Source organism: Bos javanicus, chromosome X (genome assembly GCF_032452875.1).
Source record: "Bos javanicus breed banteng chromosome X, ARS-OSU_banteng_1.0, whole genome shotgun sequence".
In the NCBI taxonomy this organism is placed as follows: Eukaryota; Metazoa; Chordata; class Mammalia; order Artiodactyla; family Bovidae; genus Bos; species Bos javanicus.
In genome coordinates this window covers 79881884-79901064 of record NC_083897.1, presented here as the reverse complement: position 1 = coordinate 79901064, position 19181 = coordinate 79881884, and the positions used below count along the sequence as shown (strand labels likewise).

General features: G+C 37.0%; 1 protein-coding gene across 6 annotated transcripts in view; it reads right to left on the bottom strand.

Moving 5' to 3' along the window:
• The window catches only part of PHKA1 (phosphorylase kinase regulatory subunit alpha 1), a 171711-nt gene that overhangs the window by 31712 nt on the left and 120818 nt on the right, over positions 1–19181 (bottom strand). For 3 of the 6 annotated variants that reach the window (XM_061409705.1, XM_061409706.1, XM_061409707.1), the window contains exons 17-25: positions 19094–19172; positions 17035–17201; positions 14416–14592; positions 12546–12637; positions 12044–12183; positions 3140–3296; positions 2601–2680; positions 1110–1188; positions 840–969 (exon numbers count right to left, since the gene is read on the bottom strand). In XM_061409705.1, coding sequence (XP_061265689.1) covers positions 840–969; positions 1110–1188; positions 2601–2680; positions 3140–3296; positions 12044–12183; positions 12546–12637; positions 14416–14592; positions 17035–17201; positions 19094–19172 — 1101 coding nt within the window. The remainder of the gene's footprint in view (positions 1–839; positions 970–1109; positions 1189–2600; positions 2681–3139; positions 3297–12043; positions 12184–12545; positions 12638–14415; positions 14593–17034; positions 17202–19093; positions 19173–19181) is intronic. The other 3 variants (XM_061409709.1, XM_061409708.1, XM_061409710.1) reach the window with 1 other exon arrangement.

Here is a 19181-nt window from a genome sequence, read left to right as displayed (position 1 = left end):
TTGGGGAAATTTAATTGAAACAATGGTTAACATTGAGTTTTGCAACTATGATTTTATTTTTGTATGCAATCCCTATCTCTATTATTTTGTCATTCTTGTTGAAATCAAACAAATACAAAGGTCATGCCATGGGGTCCCCCCATACTTCTGTGCTACAGCTTCCAAAGGCCCCATTTATTTTTCTAAAACTATCACCTTGCCAAATATACCTTTAGCTAATATCAAAAAGTTTTGTCAGATAAATATTAACAGAAATATTGCCTTCCTTTATTTGATCCTGATGGTAACTAGACAGAATACTGATACTATAATCAAACTGATGTGGTGACTCAATCTGACAGCCAGAGGTGGCATGCCTGAATCAGAATCAAACCCAGTCTGTCATACTTAGTTTGATGTATGCAGAAGACCCAGGTTCAATCACTGGGTTGGGAAGATCCCCTGGAGAAGGAAATGGCAGTCTACTCCAATATTCTTGCCTGGAGAATTCCATGGACAGAGGAGCCTAGTGAGCTGCAGTCCATGGCGTTGCCAAGAGTTGGACATGACTAAGCAGCTAACACTTTCACTTTTCACATGTCCTGGATCATTCTAGGAGTTAGTAGGAAGGTAATTTGGAGCACAGAGCCACCAAAAGATGGAATTTTGAAATTGAAAACTGATATATAAACTTGTTATAGCAATCCCTTGACTTGTATAGAGACAAACATGGGAACAATACTGCTATATGCAGCATCTGAGCTACTGATAGAAATCTTTTAGCTTCCTTTCTCTCCTGATTCAAAACTTAATAGACCTCCAATAAAAATGAATTCTGCCTCAATTACTTAATTGAATACCTGAGCATCGAAGGGAGTGGGCCAGTTCTGTTGCCATAACTTGTATGATCAGACCAATTCGAAGTCGAAACATTTCAGCAAAGAGGCCAGGTTGAGTTCGCATATACATGGCTAGATATACCATTATTTCCTGTGCATGGAATGAATACAGACAAAAATTATACCATGGATCTCACAAGGCCTATTTTGCGGTCTTCAGAAATTGCCAGATCAACTGAAAACAAACTTTTAAATATCAGTCATCAGATTAGGCTTTATAATTCTGCTCACCTGTGTAAGAATTGAAATGCTCATATCCCCTTCACTGGCTTCATCTATCAGTTGAGTGAGTACTTCATAGGGCAGAGGTCTAAGGAAGAAGACAGTGAACAAAGACAAAATTCTGCAACTACTTAACCTAAATATATTGAGAAAATGAAAAAGCTCCTCCTAAGTCCAAGTCAGTGTCTCAACATCTCATCATTACTGGTATCATTCTGTTTCTTTCAGTCTTCAAAGTTTACTGTCTCCCCAAAGCACTCTGCCCTGTATGAACTCAGGAGAGCTCTGCTCCCTCCTCTCTAAGCCTGGATTGCCTTTCTCCCTCACAATTGTACTTAAAACTCACCCCATAATGTCTATCCAGAGCAGGTTTTCATGGTTAATTCTTAACATTTGATAAGTTACTATTATGGCTGGAAAGTAACAAACTAAATTTAAGCTGTGCCTTTTGGAAGCCATTTTATTGCTTTACAATCATACTTTATAGTCTTATACTGATTTTTATAGATTCATCAGATTATATATATATGCACACATGCTCCCTCCCATACTTCTGACTCTCCTGTTGATACTAAGCACTCTGGGAGCATGGGGGATGTCATCTTCTTTTGGATTACCCACAGTAGTCACAGAATTGATCTAATTTGTAATAAAAGGTTCTGCTTGGCAGGAGTATGGTGTTATGGACTGAATTGTGTTCCAAGTTCCTATGTTGAAATCCTAACTCCTAGGACCTCAGAGTGTAACCTTGTTTGGAGATGGGGTCTATAAAGTGACTCTATAAAGACGTAAGCTAAAGTGAGGTCATTGGGTGGGCCCTAATCTACTATGACTGGTGTCTTTTATAAGTGAGAAATTTGGACAGAGAGAAGAAATGTGAAGAGACATAAGGGAAAAATAGCCATCTATAAGCATAGGAGAGAGGTCTGGAATGAAGTCTATAGAATAGCTCATTGTGTGTGTGTGGGGGGGATAATTCCAGTTGCCTTGTTTGTTGATTTTTTTGAAGGAAAGGTTTGGGAAAGTCAATAAGTAAAAACAAACAAACAAAAAACCTCCAAAAGAGCAAAATACATTTGAGTAATCCCTGTGAGTTTTATCTTTCATTTACTCATGTCCTATCACTGCTTCCTGGTGGCTCAGATGGTAAAGAATCTGCTTGCAATGTGGGAGACCTGGGTTTGATCCCTGGGTGGGGAAGATCCTCTGGAGAAGGAAATGGCAACCCACTCCAGTATTCTTGCCTGGAGAATCCCATGGACAGAGGAGTCTGGCGGGCTCCAATCCATGGAGTCAATGGAGTCACAAAGAGTTGGATACAACTAAGCACAGCACAGAAATATCACTCCAAACATTCTCACATCGAGGGTCCCTGATAGAAGGTCACACACACAGGACATTATCATCCATTTGTAGATTAGGACAACAGAATTGTGGCCAGTCCTCACAGCTCTAAAATTTCAGAGAAGCTTGATCAAACCCAAACAAAACCATACTAACGCAGAGATGGTCTTCTCTCGAGGTTCTGGGGGGAGTCCCACTGTCAAATGTTTCTGATGGGAGAGAAGGTCTGTGCAGGCCTACAAATAAACAGCGTAAGAGTATTACCCTTCACAGAATACTTCAGATTTCCATGAAAATTCCTCTTTACAGCCTAGAAACCTTTGCTCCCCCTTTAATTTAATGACACATCAGTCTTTTCCTTAGGAAATGCCATGAACATCAGAAAAGAGAGATTTCTATGAAGGTATTTTTATTTCCTAAGAGGTAGGATCTTTTAGTCTAGTGTAAATTCCTTCTTAAGATCTATGATTTTTATAGTTTTTAACACCTCTATAAGTCTACAGTTTATATGCTTCGGTATTAAATATTTGACACTCATAAAAAAAAGGTTAACTGATATCAGAAATTTTATGTGGGAAAAACAACAGTTCAAATGATTAGATGCTGTGGTGATTTCCTTAAAAAAACTTCAGAAACAAATTTTTTTAAAAAGCACCTCCATTTAGATTTGATATAAATTTAAGAATTCATAGTACCTCATCGAGTGCTTCCACCTTCTTCCTTAAGATTCCAGAGATGTATCTGATCAGGCCCCAGTGACGAATTTCTCCAACTTTGCCATATAGCTCAGTAAGCAGCTCTCTGACTGTGATGCTCTCTTCATCATACAATCCAGTGTCCCAGTCAGGTCCTCTGAAATGTTAAAGGCAGGCCTACATTAATTATAAATAAAGCTACAGGCAACAATCTTTCATTTGTGTTATAATGAGTGTGCCTGTTTTTGATAGGTCTCTCTCATTAGGAAATGAATGTTATTTACTGTGAATTCTTATAAAAAAAACTATTTTAATAGTCAGTACTGAGAGCCAAATATCTAGACAAGAATAAGTCTTAGTTTCAGTTGTGTTTTGACAAAATGCATTCTTTTACCCTATCAATGGGCTTCAAGGTAGCTGAAATTAAAGTCAAAGATTTAATTTATCTACTGCAAGTTCAGAAAGTATGGTGCACTTAGGGAAGTAATGAAGAAGAAAAAATTTGCTTATTTTTAAAAGATATATATCATATACATTATTGCTATAAAAATTTATATAATGCAAGTCAACTATAAAATACCATAAAAGATATATAAAGTGTTATAAAATTGGGAATTTAGTATATGATAAAAGGTAGATTATTTATTAAATGATGTTAAGACAAGTAGCCACTGGGGAAAAAGTTGAATCCATGCTTCGCACTGTACACCAAAATTCCAAATGTATCAAATTTAAATGTCAAAGTACTAAAAGAGATAGGGGAGAACTACTTTATTATTTTAGAAGCAAGAGGACTTTTAAACTGTGTACTTTATACCAGAAGCCATAAAAGAAAGGTTGATACATTTATATATCACACATAAATATATATTTATATAAATACCAAAAACTCATTGCAAAAACCACTATAAGAAAAGTCATAGAACACATTGCTGCTGCTGCTGCTGCTGCTAAGTCGCTTCAGTCGTGTCCGACTCTGTGCGATCCCATAGAGGCAGCCCACCAGGCTCCCCCGTCCCTGGGATTCTCCAGGCAAGAACACTGGAGCGGGTTGCCATTTCCTTCTCCAATAGAACACATTACAAACTGAGAAAAAATATTTCCAACTCATAGGCCAATTTCTCTAATATATAAAAAATTCCACTAAAAAACTACTAGAACTCATCAATGAATTCAGTAAAGTTGCAGGATACAAAATTAATATACATAAATCTACTGCATTTCTACAAACTGACAATAAAGGATCAGAAAGAGAAATTAAGATCAATCTCACTTAAAATCATATCAAAAGAATAAAATAAAAATAAATCTAAGTAAGGAGATAAAAGACCTGTACTTGGAAAACTATAAGACACTGGATGAAAGAAATTGAAGGTGACAAAAACAAATGAAAAGATATACTGTGTTCATGGATTGGAAGAATTAATATTACTAATGTCACCATACTACCCAAGGCAATCTTTAGATTCAATGCAATCCTTATCAAAATACCAATGGCATTTTTCACAGAACTAGAACAAATAATCCTAAAATTTGTATGGAAATACTAAAGACACTGAATGGCCAAAATAATTTTAAGAAGAAAAAGCTGGAGGAATCATGCTCCCTGTCTTTGGACTATACTATAAAGCTATACTCTTCAAAGAAGTATGGTACTGGCACAAAAGCAGACACACAGACCAATGGAACAGAGTAGAGACCCCAGAAATAAATTCACACTTATATAATCAATAAATGTTCAACAAAGGAGATAAGAATATACAATGGGAAAATACAGTCTCTTTAAACAAATGGTGTTGGGAAAACTGGACAGCTACTAATACATGCAAGAGAATCAAACTGTATTATTTTCCTATACCATATATAAAAATAAACACAAAATGGATTAAAGACTTAAATGTAAGACATGAAACCATAAAAATTCTAGAAGAAAACATAGACAGTATGCTCTTTTGACACTGGTCTTAGCAATTTTTTTAAAAATTAATTTTTATTAGAGAATAGTTGCTTTACAATGTTGTATTGGTTTTTGTTGTACAGCAAAGTGAATCAGCTATATGTGTGTATGTGTGTGTGTGTATATATATATATATGTATATATATATCTCTCTCCTGTCTTTTGGATTTCCTTCTCATTTAGGTCACCACAGAGCACTGAGTAGAGTTTCCTGAGCTATACAATAGGTTCTCAATAGTTATATCTTTTATACATAGTAGTGTATCAACCCCAATCTCCCAATTCATCCTACCATCCCTTCCCCTGTTGCCATCTCCTATTCAAGTGTGGATAAAGAAACAAATAAGACTACCTCAAAGTAAAAGTTTTGCACAGAGACAGAAATTGTCAAGAAAAAGTCTGTCTACTAAAGAGAAGATAATTGTAAATGATATTCCCACGTCTCCTGTGTCTCCTGCATTGGCAGGCGGATTCTTTACCACTGAGCCACCTAGGAAGCCCCACTTCAGTAGTATTCTTGCCTAAAATGTATAACCTAAATTTAATTATGAAGAAACACCAGGTAAACCAAACTTTAGGGATATTCTGCAAAATAAATTGTCTGTATCCTTTAAAAATGTTAACAACAGCCATATCATCTTTTCTTTCTTCTCTGCTTCCACCATGATATCAACTCCTCTCTTATAAGGACCCTTATGTTTATATCAGGCCCACCTTGATCAACCAGGATAATCTCCCCCAACTCAAGATTCTTTTTGAAAAAATTTATTTTAACTGGAAGGATAATTATTAGTCTTCTGACATCTGGGACTAAGATAATAAATCTGCATTGTTTTAAATTTTAAAAAGTCAATAACATTAAAGATAAAGACTTAGGAACTGTTCCACATTAAAGGAGACAAGGGACATATGAGAACTAAATGAAATTCATCATTTAGATTTTCTTTTGCTATAAAGACATTATTGGGACAACCAAAAAATCTTAGATATTTGTTGGACAACCAACAAAGCTGTACATTAGATAGTGGTATTATCTTAACATTAATTTTCTGATTTTGGCAATTGTACTGTGCTTATATAAGTGAATACCTAGTCTTTAGGAAATACTCACTGAAGTACTAATATTTGGGGGTAGAGAGGGATCGTGTTTGCACTTACTGTCAATGGTTCAGAAAAAATATGTGTGTGGTGATGACAATGATGAGATGATGATGAAGAAGACAGGGAAGGACGAAAGGAGGGAGGGAGGGAGAGAGAGAGAAAGACAGAGATAGAGAAATATTAAAGCTTAGTGTGAACATCTGAGGGATCTGAGTGATGGATATCCAGAAATTCTTTTTTGTATTATCTTTACAAGTTTTCTCTCTAAGTTTGTAATGGTCAGAATGAAAATAAATAATATGAAAATAAGTATTGCAATATCTCACAATCAGGGAAAATTCTTTTTATTCCTAGAGATCAGAGAAAGTTTCTTGGAGGTGACAGATAATTCAGGCCTTGATATATGGCTAGAATTCCAACAAAGAGAAATGGGATGTGGTAAAGAAGAGTGGGCCAGACAGAGGAAAAAACATGAACCAAGGTCTGAAAGTAGTCATGTACAGGCTTTGGATATGATAAGCAATGGGCTGTTTTGGTGGGAGAATTCACACTCTGATGGGGGAGCAATGGTAGATAAAGGTTGAAAGTTATAGTACAGAGGATATAGGTTTGATCACTGATTCCCAACTATAGTTGTGGTCGTGTAGGGAGAGGCAGGGGGTGAGAAAGACTTGAAGATGATGACACAATTTCACATCTGGGTGACTGAAACAACAATAATACCATGAAAAGCCAGGCAGCAGTATGTTTCTGGTAAAGACAGTGAATTTGATTTTAGACATGTTGAGTAAGAAGATACATAAAAATAAATTTCAAGTAGATCAAGAGCTTAAATTTTTAAAAATTCTTAAAGGCATTTAAAATATTTCTAAATTCTGGGAGGGAAGAAGATTCTCCCCATGTATGACAAGAAATCCAGAAACCAAAAAAGAAAATACTGATGTAGATTTGACTATATAAAATGAAATTTTTGCACAGAGAAAGGCATATGAACAAAGTTAAAAAGCAAATTATTTGGACAAAATATCTGCAACAAATATAGCAAAGAAAATAGTAATATATGCTATCAATAAGAAAAATATAAATAATCCAATAGAAAGCAAAGTTTATGAAAAGACAATTCACAGAAGGAATACTAGTCAATAGCCATAGGAGACCCCACCTCCCAGTTTCTATTCAAATTTACAAAGGGATATTGGGCAGAATTCCAAGTGTATTAAAAGCCACATAGTACATCATATACAATCTACTCAAAAGGTTTGATATTACCTAGTTTTAGGGAGATTACAAGTTTCAATCAGATGTTATGGTAAAGTTAGTATATACTGGATTAGATGAAGAAAATTCATGTGTTGGCAGCAGAAAAGTTGACAGTCAACCATGGATCATCTGACCTGATAGGAAAGCAGGAGTTTTTCAAGTCTGTGCTTGCCCATCCCAACTACCCTGCTGAATCATCAGTTTTCATTCAAGCTACAGTCATTCTGTCCTTACGCCTTATCTCTTCACCGTCTCTATCTTTTCATTACTCTGCATTTAGTATTGTGCCTGGCACGTAAGTACTCAGCTGATACTTTGTGAACAGAGTACCTTACCTTAAAGGAAAAAGAAAGGAACAAAGGTATCAAAGTAATAATTCTCATGTGTTTTTTTGGTAGTAGCATATAACAAGTTTTAACAGTTGGTACATGGATAGCTTGTATGAAAGGGGTAGTCCCTCACAGCATCAGACTGTCAGGAGGCTTATGTAAGGCATAAGTTCTACCATCCACAACAGGAGGAGGGCAAGGAAACTCCCAGGGAAGAGAGGAGGAAGGGGTTACATGTCTAGGTATATACCTTAGTAGCACCATGAGGAGTTGCTAGGTTAGAAAGCTCTGAATGCAGCAGTGGTTTGGGATACTCATGGCCCAGGGTTTATCTCTTGTTAGCAGATGCAGGATGAATTTTGAGGAGGATGCAAAGCAGATAGGCCCTAAATGGCTTAAAATATGTTTGGGCTATTTTTAATAAAATTGGGTATGTAAAAATTCAACTTTGGTGCTGATGGGCTTTTCAGCTTCCTTGTTTACTCATTAAACACTATAATCTGATGGAAACAACACAGGCACTGGAGTCAGACAGTTCAAGGGGACTTCATTATCAACTAGAGAGGCTGAAAGTCCCAGATCCTTACCTAGCCTTCTTTGACACTCCCTGGCAGTGAGGAAGGTGGAGCAGAAGTTTGAGCTTCCCATTCAGCCTTTGTTGACAGGAGTAGCACCACAAATTTTTCTCTGGGGCTTGGGTGGAGTAAAGTGGTATTGTCTCAAAGATGTCTGTCTTGCTAGAGTGCCTTTTCTCTGGTCTTGCTAAGGTGCCTTTTCTCTGGTCTGGGAAAAATGGGTTTTCCTTAGGGTTTTTGTTGTCTGTGTTCACTGATTGTCCTTTTTAGGCTGATGGCTTCTCCAGCACCCAATGAGGAAACAAAGAAAACCCGGGGATGTTACCACCCTGTCACTCTTCAATCCTGAGGTCCTTAGCCAATGTGCCTTCTTCTCTCTACCTTTTGACATCTTGTTACATTTGTTTTATAAATAATGTCCTCCTGTACTTAGCAGGAGGAACAGAGAGAAATGGATTTACTCTATTTTGTCTAGAACCAGCAATTCCACTGTGGTTACATTTAAACCAGCAATTCCACTGTGGTTACATTTAAAGAGATTCTTAAAGGCTACCCACTCCAGTATTCTGGCCTGGAGAATTCCAACGACTGTATAGTCCATGGGGTCACAAACAGTCAGACACGACTGAGTGACTTTCACTTTCACATTTTTTAGAAATAATACTGAAATATTTAGGGATAAAAAATCAGGAACAGAGTACATCAAGGCTGTATTTTGTCACCCTGCTTATTTAATTTATATGCAGAGTACATCATGAGAAATGCTGGACTGGAAGAAACACAAGCTGGAATCAAGATTGCCGGGAGAAATATCAATAACCTCAGATATGCAGATGACACCACCCTTATGGCAGAAAGTGAAGAAGAACTAAAGAGCCTCTTCATGAAAGTGAAAAAGGGCAGTGAAAAAGTTGGCTTAAAAGCTCAACATTCAGAAAATCAAGATCATGGCATCTGGTCTCATCATTTCATGGCAAATAGATGGGGAAACAATGAAAACAGTGAGAGACTTTATTTTTCTGGGCTCCAAAAATCACTGCAGATGGTGACTGCAGCCATGAAATTAAAAGACACTTGTTTCTTGGGAAAAAAGTTCTGACCAACCTAGATAGCGTATTAAAAAGCAGAGACATTACTTTGCCAACAAACGTCCGTCTAGTCAAAGCTATGATTTTTCCAGTAGTCATGTATGGATGTGAGAGTTGGACTATAAGGAGAGCTGAGCACCAAAGAATTGATGCTTTTGAACTGTGGTGTTGGAGAAGACTCTTGAGAGTCCCTTGGATTGCAAGGAGATCCAACCAGTCCATCCTAAAGGAAATCAGTCCTGAATATTCATTGGAAGGACTGATGCTAAAGCTGAAACTCCAATACTTTGGCTACCTGATGTGAAGAACTGACTCATTGGGAAGACCCTGATGTTGGGAAAGATTGAAAGCGGGAGGAGAAGGGTGAAAGGTTGTTGTTGAACCAAAAAAAAGACGCTGGGATTCTTGGCCCCCAGAAGAGAAGAATTCAATCTGGGGCCAGAGACAAGGCTTGATCGCTCAGAGCTTTTGCGTAATAAAGCTTTATTGAAGTATAAAGGAGATAGAGAAAGCTTTTGACATAGGCATCAGAAGGGGGCAGAAAGAGTACCCCCTGCTAGTCTTCAGTTGGATGTTATATAGTCACTAGCAGTCTGTTAATAAAAGAAAGGAATGTCTTAAAACTCAGAATGGCACTAGGCCCCTCACCCATAAGATGCATTTTGGGATAATCTTGGCACCAAATGGTTCATCCTGGGCCATAAAATGATTAACTTGAATCTTGAAGAAGGGCAGATCACCATACAAATAGTTTTATTTACATAGATTAGGGGAACAATATCTGAGTATAACATACTGGTTTGTCAAGTAGCTTCTGAGCCAAGAGGCGGAACCGACTTGAAGACAGAGTTTGGGGTAAATGCATAGTACATTAGCATAGCTTAAGACAAACATTTCCATGAGAAAAAGGCATTGGTTATCTCTAGGTTTGAGAATAGTTAACTTCAGGTGAAACCAGGTGTCATTATGTCAACACAGTATTTTAAGAGAAACCTCCTTTTAAATTTGTATAGAGAAGGAAAAAATATCGCTAGTTTGTTTCCTCCTGCCGCTTAAGAGAGATAAAAATGTCTGACACTTGCAGGCTATTTCCTCCGTTTGGAGACCCCTGGCCTTCCTGCCTGTTACCCTCTCAAGGGGACAACAGAGGATTAGATGGTTGGATGGTATCATTGACTCAATGGACATGAGTTTGAGTAGGCTCTGGGACAGGAAATCCTGGCGTGCTGTAGTCCATGGTGTCACAAAGAGTCAGACATGACTGAGTGACTGAACTGAACTGACTTAGGGATAAAGTGATAAAATGTTTGGTATCCTCTTCAAAATAATCCAGGAGGAAGAGAGAATGAGAATATAGATGGGACGAGATTCATCATGTGTTCAGGCTGGGAGATAGGTCTAAAAGTATTCATCACGCTATTCTCTCTACTTTTTTATAAGTTTCAGCATTTCTGTCATCAAAGTTACTCTCCCTCCTCTGTTGAGGATGGGTTGGAAGAGAACTAGATCAAAGCAGAAAGTTGTTAGAAAACTGTAGCAACAGTCCTAGGGAAAGACAAAGGCCTCAATGAAGACACAACAGTAGAGATGCAAAAGATAAATATTTAGAGATAAAACTGGACAGACTTGATGATTAACTGGATATGAGGAGAAGACTTGATGATTAGGTAAGTGTTAGTTCCAACAGTAGAGATGGAGAATTGACTCATAGAATGGAGTCATAGAAGTGACTCCATTTTTGATGTTTGATTGTTGACTGCTTTCAAGTTGTACAACTCCCCTTTCCTTTCCAGCCTCCATCTGGGCAAGTTGATAAGAAAGTCTGAGTGTTATCTCTTTGGTGCCATTGAGAACAAACCCTCATCCAAGCCTCACCTCCGAATCAATATAAAATTCCAAATCCAGCCTCATTCTTGCTTTTTAAGGGCCAACTTGACAGCCTGTTCCTCTGTTCCCAGAAAGTTTCATTATGTAGGTAATAAACATTTCACACCCTTCTGGTATGTGTGTGGCATTGTCAGTCTTGATATCCAAACCAAATTAGGGGAGGGCGGGGCTCAATCCTCCCTCTTCAGGGTGTCAACAACATGACTAAATGAGGAAGAACAGGTTATTTTGTTGGGGGTTCTGGGAGGACAGGAGAATGGAGTTCAATTTGGGCATACTGAGTTAGACGTACCTAGATAAGATGTACTTCGCAGAGGGTGCCTGACACATAGCAAACACTCACTAATGCTAGCTTCATTTTCCTGTAAGCCTCCATATTCTTACTTCTTTTGAGTTACACATTTATTTACCTGTAGATTATTTTTAAATAATGGAGGCTTATATGATTAGTGACTTACTATGGACCAGGCATTGTATTAGAGACTGCAGATATTTTATTTTTTTTAATCTTCATAACAATTCTATGAGGTAGGTATAATCTAAATTTCAAAAATGAGGACAATTGAGACTTTGAAGTTATACAGCAAGTAGGTTGCAAAACTACTCAAATCCGTATCAGTGCGACTCCAAAGCTATGCTATATTTACTATACTATAAATTCCTTTCTACACAAACATGAAAGTAGATTGATAATTTCCACAACTTACTTCATAGTATATAGCATGTAGAGGATATCAGCTTGTTCTTGTAAGCTGGAGGTCTCTTTTAACTGTAAAACCAGTGCTTTGAAGTCCACTTCCCCAGACTTGTCTCTAGGAAGATGTATTTCTACACGAACAGAGGGAACCTTTAGTTTGAGAAAAGACAAACAAAAAAAATTCCACAAGTGCTTACCTTAAATAATGCCCTAGAGTGTTGATCTTTTCACCTCTAAAACATTCCCATAAGAGTTCCCTAAATTTTGACAAAAAGTAAAGCAAAACAATGACACCTTCAGAATGTATGCTACAGCAATCTAGTTTTCTTAAGTCTGACTAGAAACACTTACTCATTTAAAAAGTGAACTAAAAAGGACATATATCTTCACCATGGTGGCATTTTCCTTACTGCTAGTTACTAGCAGAAACCATAATGGCTAGTTCTATCATTTTCTGTAAGAATGGTAATTTTGCAAAAAAGGTGATAGAAATATCTCCTGTGTAAATTTACCTGGTCCTCTTGTTGGGGATGAGGTGAATCAAGTAAGTTGAATGAAGGCCGGGAAGCCTGAAATATCTTTGTAGGAAGATACATATGGACATCTGCAAGAGGTTGACATTTATGGAAAAGCTTAGATAATTAAGAGATTAATAAAAATGCACAGTTGATCTCAACAATGAAGTTACATATGGGTTAGTTCCTTATGGAACAAGAATGGGAAATTTACCCTTTCTTGGTAATTGCAAAGAAAAGATACATGAAGGTCAGATAAATCAATGGATATTTGATCAATTAATAAATATATTTTGAATAGAATATCTAGAATTATAGCATCAGCTGGACGTATAAGATGTTAAATCCTATGAATGTAATCAATACCACAATGAAGCTATTACTGATACTTTAAAAGAATACAGATATAACAGAAAGAACCCAGTTACATTTTATATTTTCCAGATTCTCCTAGGAGAATATCTGGCAGCTAGCAGTTAGAATTCCTTGAGAATAGATAAATGAATGACCCTATCCAGCAAATAAAAAAATGCAGTGGCTGATCAACTTTGAGATATTTTAAGATTTTTACTTACAGTTCATTGTTGAAATACTTACCATAACCACTAAGGAGAGATTTTCTTGCCATTTTTGCCATTTTACAGATACAGAAAGAGAGATACAGAGCCCAAATAACTGTTTAAGCAAGTAAGTAGCAGAGCTGGGAATTAAGCTCAAGTTTCCTAATTCACAGTCTAGAAGTACAACTTAATAAAGCTGAAGTCTTTGCACAAGCCCTTTGTCAAGGAAGCATAGACAAATGCTATATATGCTAAGTTTTTCCCTTTTCTAATTGTTAAATGATTCTCCAGTGATCATGTTTAATATTTTTGGTTAGTAATGGTCAATAAAATTTTAGACAGTAAAAGCATGCATCTCATTCTTGTCATCTGTGAAATGTTAACATTTAGGTCCTCTATGTGTGGCCAATGAACCCTTCTGTCCCTTCACATGTAGCTACCATACAGGTACTGAACACTCTTAGGAACTATGACTACTTCTGGCAATGTGTACTAGAAAAGACATCCTCCACTGCAGATACTACTGAGGAAGGGTAGTGATCCTGGGGAGAAGAATGGCAAAGCTGTCAAATAACGATTCTGTAGTTGACAAACAGCTCTATACTGCTGAAACAACTGACTGTATAAGTTACAGCTGGCCTAAGGAGCCAGATGTAGCTTACTGAAGGCAGAATATTTCCCTTTCATTGCAAGACTATCTTGTAATAGTCTACAATGCTTTCTCTTTAAATAAAATTATTTCAAAATTAGTAAATTTTCCAAAGGATTAAAAAATTCTTTTCACATTTTAATACTTTGATGTTAAAACTGAATATGCTCTGTACCTCTTGTTCTGTCTCTTCCTTCTATGTAACTGGATAAACCAGACTACCTAGCACTATACTATAGCAAAAAGTGAAAAAGTGAGTGTTGGTTACTCAATCACGTCTGACTCTTTGCAACCCCATGGACTCTAGCCTGTCAAGCTCTGCTGTCCATGGAATTCTCCAGGCAAGAACACTGGAGTGGGTAGCCATTCCCTTCTCCAGGGGATCTTCCTGGCCCAGGGACTGAACTGGGCTCACCTCTGTTGCAGGTGGATTTTTTACCATCTGAGCCACTTAGGGAAGCCCTATAGCAAAAGTATACCCAATTATTAATTTCACAAATATTTGAGCATCTAATATATTCTAGATCCTGTTTGAGATGCTGAGGATAACGCAGTGAACAAAATAAAGTTCCTGCTTACACTGTAATAAACACCCCACCCCCATCCTGGGCTTGACGTCATCCTGTTCCTGACTCCAGTGAGTCATGGCGTTACTCACTCTGTACATGCAGCTCCTTGGCCTTGGTCACCAAGGACATTAAATCGCAGGTTGTTTGCACAGCAGTTCGGAACCGATTTAGCCCTCCCTTCTGTGAGGTAGGGGCTAGTTTAGGATGGGGAGCAGTGTGTGCCAAAAGGTGATCTAAATAACGAGCAACTTCATCACCAGAGTGAGCTGCAAGGTTAGTGGGGAAAGGAGGGAGAGAAAAATAAATAAATATTTTAGTAACTTCACAGTCTACACCACCAAACAGAATGACTCGCTCCTGTGCCCACTCTATAGCACCAGAAACATGTTGTTTTAGCTCATGGGGTAAAAAAAAAAGTTTGCAATCATTTCACAATCTTTACTATTCAGAAACCATGGCCATTTACCAGGCTCCACCTATTCCTCAACCTTGTTGAGATAATACTATTTTTAGGTCCTGTGAAAGTAGTATGAGCTTATTATAGGCAAGGTGGAGCATTTCATGATCTATGTACGTGTATGTGATGGTAATGTTGGTGGCAGTGAGGAGGAGGAGAAGGAGGAATAGAACAGGGCCCTTTGAATCTCACTGGTATGAGGAAACTTGTGGAGAAGGGCAAAAATCTTCCACTAAACATGGAGCCTAGCTGAAAACAGATTCCACAAATGGCAGCTACTATGGCTAAAAAAAGGAAAAAACCCACCAATCTCCATGTGGCACTGGTACCAAAAGAACTACTGACCACATGTTGGTCTTTTTAGTCACTGCCTTCATTCATTAATCAAATATTTATTGTCCACAATGGACCAGGTGGTGTACTAGGTGCTGAGGTTTCAGTGGTGGAGAAGACAAATATGGTCCTTATTCTCTGGGGTTCTCCCTCTTCCCTACACCTTCTGTAACATTATCTCTGATTATGGATAATAGAAACAAAAAAACCATATTCTGTGGATGTTTAACATTTCGGATTTTACATGAACATTTGTAGTTGGAAAAGCCCAGTGTTTGGATCAATACCAAAGTTTGCTATATCAGTCATGCATCACCTGGATTTTGGTCATCTTTGGGGATTTCTCCAGTTGTATTTCTGTTTTCTGACGTGACTAATGGGAACTAGCAAAACTGCAAGAGTGGACCTCACACTCAGTGACATCTTAATGACAAATATTATAACCTTGATTATAATCTAGATACTTGAATGGAGGATTATAAAGAATATGGTAGGGATGGCAAGCAATAGACATGTCCACTGTGAGGCGACCTCACACTCAGTGACATCTTAATGACAAATATTATAATCTTGATTACAATCTAGACATTTGAATGGAGGATTATGAAGAATATGGTAGGGATGGCAAGTGATAGACATGTCCACTGTGAGGCCACCAATGAGTAAACCCAGACAGAAGAAAGTGACTAAGATTGTATAATATCAAACTTAATAAAACATATCATTAAAAAGATATATTTAAGAAAGTAATCTGAGAGAATGAGTGTTACAGATGTAAATTACAACTACCTATGGAATAGCAAACAACATCAGTATATGATCAAAATAATGATTTTCAAAATATTTGGTTTTCAAAATATCTCAGCTTATGCCAAGATAGATATCATGACTTTGGATATTACTGATAACATGAAATAACCTTGTATTTAATGTACTCTTCAAACAAAGAAATTCATACTATTTTAGATCTTATGAAAACAGTGAATTAAATGGTACTTAGGTGAGTATATGCTGAACCCAATGAGAAAACAGTCCTTCTGACTGCTAGTGTGCTGGTTTATTGTATATAAGATTATGCTTGCTAGCTCATTGAGGAAAGCTAATTTATTTATTTTTTTCTTCTTTCCAACATACCACTATTAAGATAAAGAAATTGGCTGCCTTAACATACAGGTTAACAGGCAAATACCCGGACAAAGAAAGTAGGCAGACCATGTTTTACATAATTAAAACAATAATTCATTCCCATCAGCCCTTTCTCTCTTTGGGATTCAAATAATGTAATGCTTGCCCTGCCTAGGTCAGCATTTTAATACTTAAAGAGTGTTTTTCAGACATTTTAAATTTATTCCCTCATGATACTATCTCACTATATCATCTTTGTATGCCTAGAAGCCAATTATATTTTATTCTGCTTTATTTGTCTAGTTTGTAATATGAAAGCTATAGGCATACAAAAATCAGTTTTTTCAAACTATAGAGACCTTCCCAGAGTTTCTGATGTGTCCCTGTAATATTCTATATAACCCAAATGGAATTTCATATTTTTGTGCTTTTTAATGTCAAAAAGCAGTATGTACATGTCTAGTTTTCCTACTATATACTTGATTAAATATCTCTCACTCACCACTGCTTCCATCTATTTTTAAAGCACCAGTCATTTTATGTACCTGGGAGAGAAGCCTCTCCTAACCTTAATAAGGGATAGTCCAACTCTATACTCCACAATCACCACAGGGATATTAGACCAGAGACCAGAGGTAAGTAGAAGTATGAAAAGTGAAGCCAAACAATAGTAGAAATCTAGGTGTATTAAACAGGAATGAGACTGCTGGCAGTGAGAAATATTAAGGAGGATGCTCAATAATACTTTGTGTTCTTGTCCAGCAAAGCCAGTGACTTTATGAAGCCTCCTTACCATTACGGGATAAACCATAGCCATTAATCCAGTCACCAGATTCCAGCTCATTATCATAGTCATCATAGTCTTCACTGTACAGTTTACCCTCAGGTCCAGGGTCCATGAAGCTCAAATGTGTGCAACAAGATGTTGTCAAAAACTCTGACAATTTACCTGTTTGAATCCTGAAAAGAGGGTAAATAAAACACAGAAAATCAGAGGAAATTCTTTTTAAAACAACACAGTTTAGCGGGAAAAAGAAGATACCTGAAATGTTTTGTTGGGAGATTACTAACGTTTATACATTAGTACAAATTTTTTAAAGTGAAAATTTACAGCCCTCCTAGACATCGTGTAGTATAGGTTAGGATACCATGTTAATAAAGACTACAATTATGTGTTCACAATCCACCAGCAGATCAGTTTTTCTGTCTTACACTGCCACACACTATGCTGTTAACTATGCCAAACATGTGGCAAAAATTTCCATTAGCTGCAAGATAAGCTAGGACAGAATGAAGATAAATCATCTCAAATTTGTCATATCATTTCAAAAAATACTCAAAAAGACCATTTTGAAAAGAAAAAACAGTATCTGACAATTTTAAGAATTATAGTAGATTGTAAATTATATTCCTCCCTACTTATAAGCCAATTGCAAAACTCAAACCCAAAGGGAAACCCAATAGTACTGATTTTTAAAAGAAGTCCAACTTGAGGGGGCTCCCAATGACCAAATCTTAATATGAACATTGAAATAAACAATGCAATGGAGCATGACATAAGAATAAAATAAGAATCTATGACTATGCTGACAGTAAAGCTACAAAATAAGTGGGGTATGGGAAGCTTTTAAAAAATTTTATGTTTTACAGAAAGATTCCAACTAGTACATGTACAAAGAATGCTAGAAACACAGAATTTTACAACCACATTTTACAAAACACAGTCATTTTACAACCACATTAATAATAACTGATTCATCAATGGAAGCTAAAGCCATTGAGAAAGGATAATGGAGTCTTGAGTGGAAGATTATGAAGAATATGGAGAGAAGCACTCTCCTTATGGAAGGGCTGGCAAACAATAGACACATCAATTGTGAGGTCACCAATGAGTAAACCCAGACAGAGGAAAGTGACTCAAGATACCATTTTAACCAAATCGAGAGGCATTCTGCAAAATAACTGACCTTTCTTCAAAACGACAGTGAAAATTGTCATGAAATATTAATGAAAGGCTGAGGGATTGTTCTAGATTAAAAGACATCAAAGAGATATAATAACTAAAATACAGTGAGTGACTTTTTATTGGATCTAGAGCAGGAACAAAGCTATGGGAAAACATTATTGAGACAACTGGGTAATTTTGAATATGAACTCTATAATAGATTCATATCAATATTAAAATTTCTGAGTGTGCTGATTATATTGTAGTCATTTATGAGAATGCCCTCTTTCTTAGAAGACAGAGACCAGTATTTAGGGTTGAAGAGTCATGATATCTCTAATTCTCACACACTTTGGCAAAAAAAGTGTGTGTGTGCACATATGTATGTGTGAGACAGGGAGAAGGATAAGGAACAAGGGAGTAAGGGAGGGAGCGTAGGAAGGAAGGGAGAGAGACAACACACAAATGGGACAGATGTTAATAACAGGTGAGTCGAGGGAGGGTATATAGTATTCAATAAGATTCTTGCACATCTGTGTCTACTTAAAATTTTTCAAAATAAAAAGTTAGGAAAAAAAAAAAAAGAAAAACAGTCAGAATTGAATAGTCCAACAAGCTTCTTTTCTCCCTCCTTCCTTCCATTCCTTCCTTCCATTCTTCCTTCCTTCCAGAGTAAGATTCCTGACCCGCTGAATTTATGGGGTATAGGCAAGGAACAGGGTGAGGAAAAATTCCAACTCTTCTCTACAATATTAAATTCCTTGATTCAATCTATCAAATACCAGGCCTTCAGAATATGATGGGTACATGTTGTTAAAAGACACAGAGAAAGGCATCACCAGCTTACACTATACCCAGCATCCAAACTTCATTACATTTCACTAAAGAGTGCATAGAGGTCACATACCTTGCCCCACCAAAATATCCATCCTGCATTTTTCGGAGTGCTGCCAGGATACTTGAATTCAAGCTGGTTCCATCTTCATCTTAAAGAG